This window comes from Vulpes vulpes, chromosome 1 (genome assembly GCF_048418805.1).
Source record: "Vulpes vulpes isolate BD-2025 chromosome 1, VulVul3, whole genome shotgun sequence".
Taxonomy (NCBI): Eukaryota; Metazoa; Chordata; class Mammalia; order Carnivora; family Canidae; genus Vulpes; species Vulpes vulpes.
In genome coordinates, this window is record NC_132780.1 from 164,641,059 (window position 1) to 164,656,322 (window position 15,264).

A 15,264-nucleotide genomic window follows, 5' to 3' on the forward strand; every position below is an offset into this window, starting at 1 on the left:
TGATACAATAGTAAGGACATTACCTAGGCTCCTATAGGGAAGGAGAAAGCAAAGGTTAGAATCTGCAGTGTCCGGTGAGATCCAGGAGGATGAGCTGGTTGGTATCCAAAACTCTCCCTGGGGTAGGCTGGTACAGACCAGGGCTGAGAGGGAGGAAGGGGATTGTGAGTCAGAAACAATGTGCTGCATGAGAGGACAAACAGGGAGACCAGGGCTTGGAATCAGAGTTGGGTGTGAACTGAGTACTGCTGTGATGAAGGAGATAGTGGTGTATTTTCCACTCAGATTAGAGCCAGGCCCATAGGCCTGGGATGTGGTTAGGTCTTCAGGAAATTCTCGAAGATTTAGCAATTGGTACTTTCCATACAGAGCTGCCCATTTAAAATCATCCTCCTTCATACATATATTTGTGAATCAGTCATATTTAAACATATAAATACAAGAGCTGCTTTTTTTTCAAATTCTATTATAATTAGGTTTAAGACGTGGTACCAAGTGCTGTCTGTGGTACAGTGTGTGCCATGGTAAACAGAAAAATGAGATTTTACACATTGCCATAATGGTTACCATAATGGTTATGTTTATAACCATGCCATAATGGTTATCTGCCATAACACATATTTAAGGAGATGGAAAAGTATTTGGGATTGTCATAATTTAATGCTGTACCTTTTGTGAACAAAATTCTGTCTTATATTCAGAATGCAGTGTGACTGGCTTCATGTAGAAGTAGGTACATAGGGACTAGACTGTTGATTTATAGTCTGATACACATTCTTTGGGATAATTTAATAAAATAAGATAAAATATTGTTGAAAATGCCACATAATTCCATATTTTATATGCTTTATGGTTGGTAATGTTAGGTAGTCAAATATTAATGCTTTAAAAAAAGAGGATCAGTTTTATAGTTTGAACCATTTAAGGAATGATAAAATGATAAAATCATCCCTTAAAGATAATTTCAGTTGTGCTTTAGATACCTTGCTCTGGGTTAGCAGAGGTCCTAAAAAATGAACGCCCCAAATCCTTGGTATCTGTTGGTTTTCCGAAAGGAGTGCTGGTCCCTCAGGCCAGCCCCAGCCAGGTTAAGAGGGCCAACCTGCAGTTATTTCAAAGCCACCCTTTGGGTGGCTGCTTTTCCTTGGTGCTTCTCCCTTCCTCACACTTGCTGGTTGTTAGAAGGTGCAGAGGGCCAGAGGGCAGAGAAAACATCATTCTCTAAAGGCCACGTAGTTTTCCAAGGTACCATAGCCATATACAACGCTACTGCTGTGAATGAGGCAAGCACCACCTTGGGGACAGGAGGGTCCACTGGTTACGGCGCCAGCTGTGGAGGCTGTCACACCAGGGCTCGGAATCCTGCCGCCTACGCTGGTTTTCCCGAGCCATGTTTTCCCACCTGTAAGATAGGGATAATAAAGTACCCACTTCATGGGGGCTGTTTTGAAGATTAAATAAGATATTTTAGCACTTTAACACAGTCAGTGCCCAATAATTGTTAGCTGTAGTATACAGTTGGTTGCATCTGACTGGGGAGTTAGGGTTCATAGTCAGCAAGTAAACCCTGTCCAGCTGCCTAAAAACCAAATGTGAAGTTCTTCCGCTCTCTCCATCCCATGGCAAATCCTTCTACTCAGACAGCATCAGTGCTCACCTGGACAATGCCAGTGTCTTCCTTTTAGAAAATCTCTTTGCTTCTATGTCCTTCAATACAGGTTCCACATATAATAAAAGGGATCTTTTGAAAATGTTAAAGTCACATCACTTACTTGCTTAAAATTCTCTAATGGGTTCTCTGGTGGTGAATCTGAGGCTGCCCCATCTTGGCAACCCCTCGGCTCTATCTGGAGCCCTCCCTGCTCCATGGTGCTTCAGGGCTTTAAGCTTGCTCTTCCTTCTCCTGGAATCCTCCCATGGCTGGCTCCTTCTCGTCATTTAGGTAGTGTTTCCCTTGGAGTGGCCTTCCCTTCGCATTTAGGAGCTCTCATTTATATAACTTCATTTCATTTTCTTCACCACACTCAACATTATTTAAAATGATCTCTTTTGCCTATTATCTGTGTGTCTCCTGCATAGAATGTAAGCTCCATGACGGTGGGGACTGTATTTAATCTTTGCACTATTCTATCACTACATAAGCACCACCATAAATACAGACTGGATGAATGAATTACTGTCAATATTAATTTCTTTGGGCCTTAGGTTCCTTATCCTAATGCAGAGATTGGGCCCACAACATCTCTTAAGTACTTCCACAATGCAGCAATTGTTTCCAAACATTAAAGGTTTACCTGGCCTTGGCATGTTCTTATAAGCTAAGAAATGGAGCCAGTGGCTTCAGCTCACCTTTTGAGCTGGTGAAGTGATTGATGGCAACCGACACAATGGAGCTTCCCCAAATACATCATTTCACATGCTGAACTGAATTGTATTTCAAAGTCGTGGACAATAGCTTCTTGGTATAATGATTTTCATTATGAAATCAGTGTCTCATTTCAGAGACTTTGTTTTTTCTCTTGCCATCACATTTGCCAAAGTCCTCTAAATATACTGTAGTTGTTTTTATTTTTTAAGAAATTAAAGTGGCTTTGGCATGAGTCATGATTATATTATTTAAATGTCATTTATGAACAGCGCATTGTTTTACTTAAGTCATGCTTGGCCCAGGAGCCTTGTAACCTAACCCATTGTTTTTTTGGTCAAAACAACAGCTACATCATTGAATGAAGTCTCTTTTGCTGTCAAAAAGAAAAATAGAATCGTAAATTGAAAACTGTTTTGGGTAAGGACTGGAAATCCTGTTAATTAGAGATTTAAATCACTTGTTTTCCTCAAATATTTAAAAATGGAACCCGGGGCTCCCTTTTTCAAATGAGACTCAGACCAAGCCTAGTTGAGTACATTATATATATTTTTTACATTGAAATAAAAAAACAGGAAAGATAGGTCTTAGAATTCTGATGCTGCCCTAGTCCTTGCAAGAATGGCTACAGGCAATAGTGAAATTGCTGAAAACCTAAAAACCCAGGGAAGTTCTTATTTCCCATATTCCATATCATACAGAGTAAGGACATTGATGATGATTACTTTTCTCTTAGCACAAAAAATATTTTTATCAGCTTTTTACCAGAGGAAGTGAGTGACAGAGTCACAATGAGCTGATTTTACTTCTTTTATTTATATGTAATTTTGATACTTGAGGTATACCAAGTGAAATTATCTTTTTTTTCTATATATTTCTGTGAACAGTATTTTCATCTTTATTATAATAAATTGTAAATATTTTACATTTATGGCTATTCCAAAGAAAATTCATAACCCAGTAAGTGTGTAGCTTATCTGACCCTTCATAAACAATAGTTCATGGTCATTATCCTATCACCCTCTTGACTTCTTCTGTATTCTAATATAAAGAAGTGTCTGTTAATTCCTATTTACTGTTGTTTTCTAACTCAAGAGCTATTCTTGAAACTATGACCTTGGGGCAATTCTCTTATTTCCTCATAAGCTTTTGGAGAAAATCATATTTTTGCCTTTTTCATCTATTACGAAAAGTCTCCAACTGAGGTGACTATGCTTGAATGTTGAATTGTATTAATAGTGAACATCACAGCTGAGTCAACAATGTCCTTTACTGCTTGTGGCATGGTTGATTTGCAAGAGAAGCAGTTGAGGATTCTCTAAGGGATGCATGGCTGATTTAAGGTAAGGAAGGAAACTTCACAGGATATTCCTACTAGAAGAGTCATATTAGTTCCTCTCTCTAGGTTCTGATTCTTTCCTTTGTTCTGCTATGGGAGCAGAGCTGGAGGTTTGGAGTCTCAGTGTCATCTAAGCCAGCTCAAGAAATGCACTCTGCAATTGGAGATTGTCTGCGAGTCCTCCGCCTCCTCTGGGCTGGCTGCACTGTAGAGGAATGGTGCGAGTTGTTGATATTAAAATGGGGACTGTTGGAGGTCATCCACCTGAGGGGTAATTTCCATAAGCACTGATCTCATCTGCATGATCTCATCTCTCTGGTTTTACAATAACTCATACTTGGAACTGCAGTTGTTGACGTGACTTAGGGGCTTGGAGGCACATGGTCCTCTCTTTAGAAGCTGGTCCTTCTCACAGAGATGTTTCCTGTAGTGATGGTGGGTCCTGAAAGCTTTCTTTTCTTCTTTTTCCTCTCCTCTCCAGCCCTAGTGTCTCCTCTCCTCCTCTCCTCTCTCTCTTGCCTTCCTCTCTCTTTCCTTCCTCTGTCAGATTGAGTTCACAGTTAAACTCTGCTATCTGGTGCATTTAGTCCTGAATTGGAAATTGAAGAATGTCTTGGATTCTTTTGCTAATTTCCTTTGTAAACACTAGAAAGTTTTTCTGCTTTTCTGTGAACCCTTACTGCCTCTGAAAAAGGAAGAGATTATATGCTGTGTTTTTTTCAAGGTTTGGAAAACTGAAACATGTTGGAGTGAACTAGTGTTAATAATGCCTATCATTTTTTTCCTATTCTTGTTTGTTTTCTTTTTTGAATATGTAGAACATTAATATGCTTCCAAAAGTCCAACCTACTCTAAAAGGGGTATCTCTCCCTCTTGTATCCCTTCTCCCAGCCCCTTGTGGGTAACTTCATTAGTTTCTAGTTTCTTTCTCTCTCTCTCTTTCTGCAGAAATTAACATATGCATATATATTTTCTTATTTCCTCTTTTTCTTACACAAAAGGTAGCGTACTATACTTTTCCACTTAACCGTGCATCCAGGAAATCAACCCGTATGAGTTCAGAGAGCTATTTCTCATCTTTTTTCACAATTGCATAGACTCTACTGTGTGTATGTACTACAGTTTGAGTTTACTCAAGCAATCTCCAGTATTTTTGCAATTACAAATAATGCAATGAATAATTTTCTGCATACATATTTTTTGTATTGTTGAAGGTATATCTTAAGGGTATAATCTAAGAAGAGGGATTATTGGGTCAAAAGGTGTAACACTCCCCTATAGCAGTTGTACCATTCTGAGTTCCCTGTAGCAGTGAACAAGGTATTGGTTTCCTTACAGCCTTCCCAACAGAATGAGTGGCCAGACTTTTGAATCTTTGCTAATAGGACGGGTGAGAAATGGTATTTATTTATTTATTTTTTAATAATAATTTATTTTTTATTGGTATTCAATTTGCCAACATACAGAATAATACCCAGTGCTCATCCTGTCAAGTGCCCCCCTCAGTGCCCGTCACCCATTCACCCCCAACCCCCGCCCTCCTCCTCTTCCACCACCCCTAGTTCAGAGAAATGGTATTTAATTTGGATTGCACTTATGATGAAGTTGAACATTTTCCCTCATATTGAAGTCCATCTCTCTTTGCTTTTTTTGTGAAATTGTTCTTGTCTTTTGTCCATTTTCTTTTTTTGTAGGATTTTACTCTTTTTCTTTAAACTTAAAAGTACTTAAAAGGTACTTTATATATGTATAGGTATGCAGTAATAATACATAAGGATATATATAATTTATTATATAATTTATATGTTAATATTAGGGACATTAGCCACTTATCTGTGTGTAGCACGTATATTCTTCTAACTTATCTTTTAACTTTGCCAATAGTGTGTTTTGCCATGGAAAAGTTTAAAGAATTTTTTTGTGGTCCTATTTAGTACATATTTTTTTAAAAAATTGGGTGTTAGAAAGCCTTTTCCTATGTCCTTGGTATGGACTTAGTATGGATACTTCTTGTTTATTGAGGGCTTGCCGTATAAAATAGGTGCAGTGCTGAGGACTTTTCATACATTAATCACTGAAAAAGCTCTGTGAGTTAGCAGGAAACAGCAGCTTTGGGGACATAGACCTTGGCTAGTTTCTGGCTTCAATACCTCCCGGCTGCATGACCTTGCACTTGGTGTGCTCTGAGTACCAGTGTCCTCATCTCTGAAGATACTGTCTCTAAATAGCATCTACATCATTAGAGTTGTGAGAATTACCTAAGTTCATACCTGAAAGGGCTTCGAACAGTTCCTGAGACATAGTGTTGGATCAAGATCGGATATTTAATTATTATGCCTTAATATTTCAGTTTCAAATATCAAGATTCTAGCCCCATTCTTTAAAGAGAAATTCTGACATTACCAAAATGTTGTTTATATTTCTTTTACTATAGGTCTTAAAGATCACCATGAAACAGAGTCTTGTTTTTTACATACTTTGTCTTATTGTTGCTTAAATCAGATGCTCACATCTGGGGTTTCTGGGGAAGGGCTCAAGGAGGAAAGTTTGGGACATGGCAAGAGCAGATTAACTGTAATTTTAAACCATTAATGCTCATGTTATGTTAGTTAAACATGAATAATTACTTATAGTTATTGATGCTTCTAAAATGTAGTATTCGTAGATTAAACTTGTTTTTGGTACTAGAGTTTACTAGGGATTGAATTCAACATTTTATAAATGCTTATGGTTTCCAGGCTCTATGTGACCATGCTGCAAAGTTCATACTGTGTGATGTCACCTGCCTATAGTAGAGTCCTGTAATTTATAGCAAGAGTTCTTGGTTATCAGAGAATCATTGATAATGCCTTGAGTTGGACATATTTTTGGCTCCTGCTTATGCTTGCTTTCTAATGATAAATTATTGTTATTTTACTTTCATTTTTAGCAACTTAGTTTGTTTTGGGTTGTTTGGTGAATCTTTTAGTGTTTGGCCTGTGATTTTTTGGTCATTGGTCTTTGAGACTGCATGCATTGCTTTGCGAATATGAAACATCTGTCTTATTTGCAACCATTTATTTGTGAATATGAAACATCTGCTTTTATTAAAGCAGCTATATGAGCCTTAACCCCCTTCTCAATTTACTTCTATAGTAAGACTTCATTACCACTGCTGGGTTCTTTTTCTTTTTTTTTTTTTTTTTTTTTTCTTTTTTTTTTTTTAGTGAGAATATGGAGTTGATGTGGTGGGTAGGCCAGTTGATCTATGGCCAAAAAATTTTAAAGCAATTGTCTTAGATTATTTAGCTATTTTCCCCTTCTGTTGTTGGCCTAAAAATAGGAAGTATTTTTACTTTTCCTTTTAGCCCTGAACCTTATTTATGATAGTTTAGATAGTATTTTTCTTAGGTAGCAAATAATTTTAGATGATTAAGCATTGAAACTGTTGTAGTTAACATTAGAGTTAAATAAATCTTGGCCTTTAGTTGGCTTGCTTTTAAAGATTTTATTTATTTATTTATTTATTTAGACTGCATGCGTGTTGGGGGAGGGGCACAGGAAGAGAGACTCTTTAAGCAGACTCTGCACTGAGTGTGGAGCTCAACCTGGGCTCCATCTCACAACTCTAAGATCATGACCTCAGCTGAAATTGTGTTGGACTAGTTTGCTTCCTTTTAACTGGCTAGAATTGTTGTCTCTGTTGTAATATTCTTCTGAATTTAATTTGAAGCTATTACAGTTCTTATATTGCAAATTCTGCTTGAAAAGTCTTGATATTTTATCTCTCACAGCACTTAACACAGAAAGTATTTAATATTAGTTGTTTCTTCTTTTCCATTCTCTGTTCATGTTTCCTCAGTATGAAGTCATTAGAAACTTTCATTCATTTCAAGTTGTGATTACGTTGTCTACTTTTATGTCTTCAGGTTACCAGAGAGAACTTCTCTATCAGAGGGAAGATGGCTCTTTCAGTGCTTTTGGGAATGATGATCCTTCTGGGAGCACTTGGTAAGTACGTTTGTTTGTTTTTAAAGATTTATTTATTTATTTGAGTGAGAGAAGTGTGAGTGAGTGCAGGGAGGGGCATTGGGAGAAGGAAAGAGAAACTAGCAGAGCCTGACTGGAGGCTTGATCTCAAGATCCTGAGATCATGACCTGAGCTGACATCCAGCATTAGACATTTATCCAACTGTGCTACACAAGGGCTCCCACTTGGTAAGTGTTTTTACTAACAGAACAAGTCTGTCATGTATGAGCTCTCATTAGGTCAAAATGGCCATGAAATGGACAGATGTGTTCCTATAGTGTATAGTGTAGGTTGCTTTTCCTGTAGCCTGGTTTTAAAAGAGATTTTCATTTTTACATACAGTTTTAACACATTAATAAGTAAAATGTTTTTATTGAGAAAAGATAAGTCATAAATCCTTTTTTTTGTGGGAAAAGTAATAAAAGTACTTTATGATGATGGTGCAGTTGACAAGAAAAACTGGTTAGAGATATTGATTGTGACATAGTTTTGTTTTGTTTTGTTTTTAGAGAGAGAGAGAGGGAGCACGTGAGCAGGGGAGGAGAGTGAGAAACAGAGGGAGAGGGAGAAAGTGAATCTTAAGCAGATTAGGTATCTCCATACCTAATGTGAATTGATGGGGCTCAATCTCATGATCTTGAGATCAGGAGTCTGTTGTTTAACCGACTGAGCCACCCAGGCACCTCGACATAGTTCATTTCTTAATTGGACATTATCAATACAAATTTTGTATTAACATAGTCAACATAGCTTCTTTAAGATTATTTTTTGTGAAAAACAGTGATGGAATTAAGTAATAAGAATCCAGATCTCCTCCAGAATGGAATCTCTCTGTGGCTGATTTTGGATAATTATTTTCTCTCCTTACACTATTGTCAATTCTACATTTCACCCAGAGAAGATTGATTAGCTGTAACAGTCAGGTTAGACATGCATGCTATGGTAACAACCCCCTAAAATTTTAGTAGCTTAATTAACAAGAGCATCTTTCTTGCTTGTGCTGCATTTCCACTATGGGTCAGCAGGGGGCTCTATAGTCTTTGCTCAGCTGCCACCATCTCCCCAAGGAATCTCTAGGTCTGCTCCAGCCTGGAAACAGAAGGCTGGAGTATCCAACACTGGTCATTAGGTACTTTTGCCTGGGTACAACATTACTTCTGACTTTATCATTATCAGAGCTGGTCACGTGGCTGTGCTTGACTTCAAAAGGGCCAAGAAGTGAATTTTTCTGCATATTCCAAAGTAAAAGAGGATCAGATATTACTGAATATTAAGATTTATCACACCTAAACATTTCATAGTGGGGAGCCATATCTGCTTCAAATTTTCTCTTGGCCTGTGTCAGAATATAGATCCATAAATAGAAAGGTTTCTGTGTTTTATTGCTTGATGATCTTTTCACATAAATATTTATTGTTCTGTAGCAGGCTTTGGCAAATTCTTTCTGTAAAGGCTCAGATAGTAAATATGTTAGGCACTGCAGGCCACATCGAGTCTCCGTTGCATGTTGTTTTTTCTCCCCTCCCTTCCCCTTCTCTTTCCTTCTTCTTTTAAAAAACATTCTCAAGGGGAGGGTGGTAGAAGGGAGGCATATGTAAATAGACTCTGGGTTGGATTGGACCAGATTTGGCTCAGACAGATTTGGTTCATAGGCTGTAATTTTCTGACTCCTGTCCTATAGGAGAGAAAATATCCATTTTCTCTAGTTAAAAGTACTACAGATTGACTGTGAACTATATATACTTCATCCATGGGTTTAGGGCTGAGCAAAGTATATAATGGGATATTCCTTGGTAAATACCTAGAACAGTCCAATGATGATAACCTTGGACAATTTAATTCTCCTAGAGTGTCGAATTCTCAACCTATAAAATAGTGTGTGTAGGAGATTAGATGATTTCTAAGTCTTCCCAAACCTGGTATTTTGGGAGTTGACCTGGAATTTCTTGGCCATGCTCAAGTGGAAACTGTGTCTACCAGCAAGACTGAGATGTTTATGTTGTCTCTTTGTTGCCTTTCTTCCCTTTGTTCCTTCTTCAGGGATTATCCTTCTGTGAATCTTGTGGTTGAGAAAAAATGTTGTTATTGTTGTTTTCTTGCTCAGTGTTACTTAGAAGACTTATAATGTGTATTTTATGCAACTTTTCTACTTTTTCACCTAGGTTGTCAGCCTTTGTGTTAAGATGTTTCCTTGAAGCTGATCCTTACATAGATATTGATCAGAATGTATTACACAGAACATATACTTGGCTCAGAGGACGTCAGAAATCCAACGGTGAATTTTGGGAGCCAGGAAGAGTGATCCATAGTGAGCTTCAAGGTGGCAATAAAAGTCCAGTAACGCTTACAGCTTATATTGTGACTTCTCTCCTGGGATATAAAAAGTATCAGGTATTTAATCTTTAATTTAATAAATGATGGGTGATAAATAACAAGGAAGGTAGATCTTGATAGGTCAAGAATGTGTCTGGAGACTTAAAGAGTTTTGCATCACACTGGAGATCTGAATTTGGGCATCTTTTTGCTTTGCATTTGTGACCATATTCTTAAATCTGAGAATGAAAATATGAACCCACTCTTTCAGAATAACTAAGAATGCTTTCTAATATAAATGCTGTTGTACTTGCTATTGGTAAGATAAATTAATACATATTTTATCATTGGAAAGGCTAACTTCTTAGGGGACTAAAAATTCTTCAGAATTTGGGAATGAATTCTAGCACATTCAGGTGGTGAAGGATTTTTGTTTGTTTCTAAAATATCCTGGAGCAATTACAACATCTGCTAATTTAGTGCAAAGTATACCCACTCTCTAAAAATCATGTTAAATGGGCATGGACATCTGGATGAGAATGAGTATGCATGGGAAGTTATGCTAATAAGTTTGATTTTGCTCCAGAACTGTCTCAGTGATTGATGGCTTTACTGGTTTAATGGCAACTGCATTTCACATGATTGAAAACAGCCATTCTTGATAGTAAGCTCCTACTAGTAAACTCATACTATTTTGCTAGTCCAGTACTAGGCACATGGAAATGTACCTTTTCCCTGAGCGTAGAGTTCAACACCTCAGATCAGATATGAGTAAAAAAGCCGTATTTTTTGCTGTCATCTGAGTTCATGATAATCGATGGTAGAAACCCTGACAAAAATTCTTTTTATTTCTTATTCCTTCTAGGGAATGGTGCCTATTTACACAGAAACTGAAAAGTAGTGTTTCTTTTTTTTTTTTTGAATCTTTCCTTTTCTTTCTTTGTATTTACTTAAATTTCAGGTAGTTAACATACAGTGTAATACTAGTTTCAGGTGTACAATATAGTAATTCTGCACTTCCATACAGCACCTAGTGCTCATTACAAGTGTACGTCTTAATCCCCATCCTCTATTTCACCCATCTCTCTCCCTCCTCCCCTCTGGTAACCATCAGTTTGTTCTCTATAGTGAAGAGTCTGATTTTTGGTTTGCCTCTCTTTGTTCCCCCTTTATTCATTTGTTTTATTTCTTAAATTCTACATATGAGTGAAATCATAGGTATTTGTCTTTCTCTGACTAACTTACTTCACTTAGCATTGTATTTTCTAGCTCCATCCATGTCATTGTAAATGGCAAGACTCCATTCTATTTTATGGCTGGGTAGTATTACATTTTGTACACATGCACACATATACATCTTCTTTATCCATTCATCGGTTGATGGACACTTGGGCTGCTTCCATATCTAGGCTATTGTAGACAATGCATCTATAAACATCAGAGTGCATGTATCCTTTTGAATTAATATTTTTGTATTCTTAGTGCAATTGTTGGATTACAGGGTAGCTCTATTTTTAATATTCTGAGGAACATCTATACTGTTTTCCAGAGTGACTGTATCAGTTTGTATTCCCACAACAGTACAAGAGAGTTCTCCTTTCTTCACATCCTCACCAACACCTGTTATTTCTTGTGTTGTTGATTTTAGCCAAGTGTGAGGTGATATCTCATTGTAGTTTTGATTTGCTTTTCCTTGATGATTAGTGATGATCACTTTTTCATATGTTTATTGGCCATCTGAATGTCTTCTTTGGAGCAGTATCTTCTGCCTATTTTTTTTAAAAAGATTTATTTATTTATTTGAGTGAGAGTATGCAAGCAAGGAGAGGAATAGGGAAAGGGAGAGAATCCTCAAGCAGAATCCCCACTGAGCACAGAACCCTATGCCAAAATCATGACTCGGGCTGAAATCAAGAGATGGATGCTCAGTCAACTGAGCCATCCAGGAGTTTATGTTCCATGACCAAGCCAGCCAGGTGCCCCTCTTCTGCCCATTTTTAATGGGATTATTTGTTTTTTGGGTGTTGAATTATATCAGTTCTTTATATATTTTGGATACTAATCCTTTATCAGATATGTCACTTGCAAATATCTTCTCCCATTTTGTTGGTTGTCTTTTAGTTTTGTTGATTGTTTCCTTGGCATACAGAAGAAGCTTTTTATTTTGATGTAGTCCCAGTAGTTTATATTTCTTTTTGTTTCCCTTGTCTCAGGAAACCTATCTAGAAAGAAGTTGCTCTGGCTGATGTCAAAGAGGCTACTATGTTTTCTTCTAGGATTTTTATGGCTTCAGGTGTCACATTTAGGTCTTTAATCAATTTTGAATTTATTTTTGTGTGTGGTGTAAGAAAGTGGTCCAGTTTCATTCTTTTGCATGTAGCTGTCCAGTTTTCCCAATGCCATTTGTTGAAGAGATTGTCTTTTTCTCATTGGATATTCTTTACTGCTTTGTTGAAGATTAACTGACTCATAGTTGTTGGTTCATTTCTGAGATATGTATTCCATTCTGTTGATGTATGTGTCTATTTTTGTGCCCTTACTATACTGTTTTGATGACTACAGTTTTGTAATATAATTAGAAGTCTGGAATTGTGATGCCTCTAGCTGTGCTTTTGTTTTTCAAGATTGCCTTGGCTATTTGGGATCTTTTGTGGTTCCATACATATTTTAGGATTGTTTTTTAGCTTTGTGAAAAATGCTGGTGATATTTTGATAGAGATTCCACTAAATGTGTGGATTGCTTTGGGAAGTATAGACATTTTAACAATATTTGTTCTTTCAATCCATGAGTATGGAATGTCTTTCTGCTTCTTTGTGTTGCTTCAATTTCTTTTGTCAGCGTTTTGTAGGTTTTAGAGTATAGGTCCTTCATCTCTTTGGTTGGGTTTATTCCTCGGTATTCTTATTTTTGGTGCATTTGTAAATAGGTATGATTTTTTTTTATTTCTCTTTCAAAGCAGTGTTATTTTTAAAATGAATAGCAAATCTTAAAATGTCTGTGATCATCATTGATTCCCATGGCCTAGGACAAAGTCAGGTGCTTAAACAGACACTGAAATTATTTTTTGAATGAATGTTTGAAAATGCTTTTTGTTTAAATGTGTGGTAATGGGTTATTTTGAATAGTAAAATATATGTTTTTTTTTCCAAGCCTAATATTGATGTGCAAGAGTCTATCAACTTTTTGGAGTCTGAATTTAATAGAGGAATTTCAGACAATTATACTCTAGCTCTTATAACATATGCACTGTCATCTGTGGGGAGCCCTAAAGCCAAGGAAGCGTTGAATATGCTGACTTGGAGAGCAGAACAAGAAGGTAATGCATGGGGTCATTTGAGATTATTAGACTGCTATGCATTATGAAATATACGAGTTATGTGAGAAAGTTTTGTAAGCCAGATATGAAGATGACATTTATCTCTTTCTCCTCCTCCTCCTCCTCCTCCTCCTCCTCCTCCTCCTCCTCCTCCTCCTCCTCCTTCTTCTTCTTCTTCTTCTTCTTCTTCTTCTTCTTCTTTTTTTCATTTACCTCTTCTAAATGGGATGGTAAATGAAATACAGATGAGTCAGAGAGGTCTGGCATGGCTGCTTCTGTTCTCCCTGCATTTTATAAAGAATTTCAGGGCCTGAATATTTCCTTCTTTTAGATATGTCCTGTATGTCAGTTACCTTTTGAGTTGTCTGGTTCCATTTCTGGTTTGGTGGCTTTGAGTGGTTATTTTAGGACATTGGGTTGTGGAGAGACTTGGGTTCAAATTCTAGTTACGCTACTTTTATGAAGTTCAGTTTTCCTGACTATAAAATGTGAATAATACCCAGCAAAATGCTAATTAATAGACATGCAAATGCCAGAAAATGCTGTTAGTGAGTTGGATGACTTTTTTTTTTTTTTAATGGGCTACAACAGGATTAAAAGTACAGGTGTTGCTACTTCCCAAATGGCCTCAGGGATCCAGGTAGGGGTGTGTGTGTGTGTCTGTGTGTGTGTGTGAGAGAGAGAGACAGACAGATATGGGGATGAGTGGGGAGAAGTAACTTTAGGTAATGTTCACCAATTCGAAGCCCCGTTAATTCAAGAAGGGATAATTATTGAAAGTGCTTCGAGATTTCGAAGACTATAAAAAATATTGCATTATTGTTAACAGTAACTTAGATTGAATTCTTATTATCTTTAGTGGCTGTTGCAGTGCTGGGGACTAGATTGTTGCATGGAGACTGTAGGTCTTGACATTTCTTCTCTGCTTGTCTAAGTGGTAGTTATTTCACATTCCACCTGAGTGTGATCATCATCTAAAGAGTAATATTTGAGACGGGGGAGGGGGCGCCAAGTAAGAGGTTCCTCTGAGGGTAACAGGAATATCTCTAGGAAGATTGTTGAATTGGCTAGGGTCCTTCATTTTTTTCTTGGGGGCTTGGATTTTGAACTTATAACACCAAATTTCAGATAATGAAAAAAAGGAGAGGTTTCTGGGAATATTAGAGCTGGCTAATGGCAGATTCCCAGAACAGGGTTCTTTCTAATGTGTCCTAAAATATTTCTTGGGATGGCCTAGTCAGAAAAGTTATGTACATTATCTTCTGGAGTATAGTATGTTTCTCTTTTATTTATAGCTGTTTAGTCTCAAGCCAAACATGTGGAATTTCTCTTGGGAAATTATTTTTATCAAAACATCCTCAAAATGAGGAAAAAGATGAAAATTTCCAAGTTGTAATAGTTTAGAAAGTGACCTATAAGTACATGTTTACAACATGTGTGTCTGTGTTTGTGAATACCATATATTTGCATGGCATAAATATGTAGGCATATGTCTCTCTATATATGTATATATTTATGCCAGTCAAGTAGGACTTGGACCAGTGTAGGAATATTTAATGGTATAAAATGTAATTTTTGCTCCATTCATCAGACTATTATTACTTGTCTCCTGCAGGAGGCATGCAATTCTGGGTGTCATCAGAGTCTAAACTTTCTGAATCCTGGCAGCCACGTTCCCTGGATATTGAAGTTGCAGCCTATGCACTGCTTTCACACTTCCTGCAGTATCGGGTTTCTGAGGGAATCCCGATTATGAGGTGGCTAAGCAGGCAAAGAAATAGTTTGGGAGGTTTTGCATCTACTCAGGTGAGTGATGGTAGGGTTTTCCTTTTTTAAACTAAATAATAGTTTAAACATATATGTATGTTTTTAAAAGAAGTAAGTGGTTGCTTTTCTCATGACTTCATAAAATTGGCAATTT

At 37.1% G+C, this 15,264-nt stretch overlaps 1 protein-coding gene across 1 annotated transcript in view; it reads left to right on the plus strand.

Moving 5' to 3' along the window:
* Window positions 1-15,264, plus strand: part of CD109 (CD109 molecule) — a 127,797-nt gene that overhangs the window by 96,735 nt on the left and 15,798 nt on the right. Inside the window, exons 24-27 of the mRNA XM_026007374.2 lie at window positions 7,613-7,694; window positions 9,876-10,104; window positions 13,178-13,343; window positions 14,959-15,149. Coding sequence (XP_025863159.2) covers window positions 7,613-7,694; window positions 9,876-10,104; window positions 13,178-13,343; window positions 14,959-15,149 — 668 coding nt within the window. The remainder of the gene's footprint in view (window positions 1-7,612; window positions 7,695-9,875; window positions 10,105-13,177; window positions 13,344-14,958; window positions 15,150-15,264) is intronic.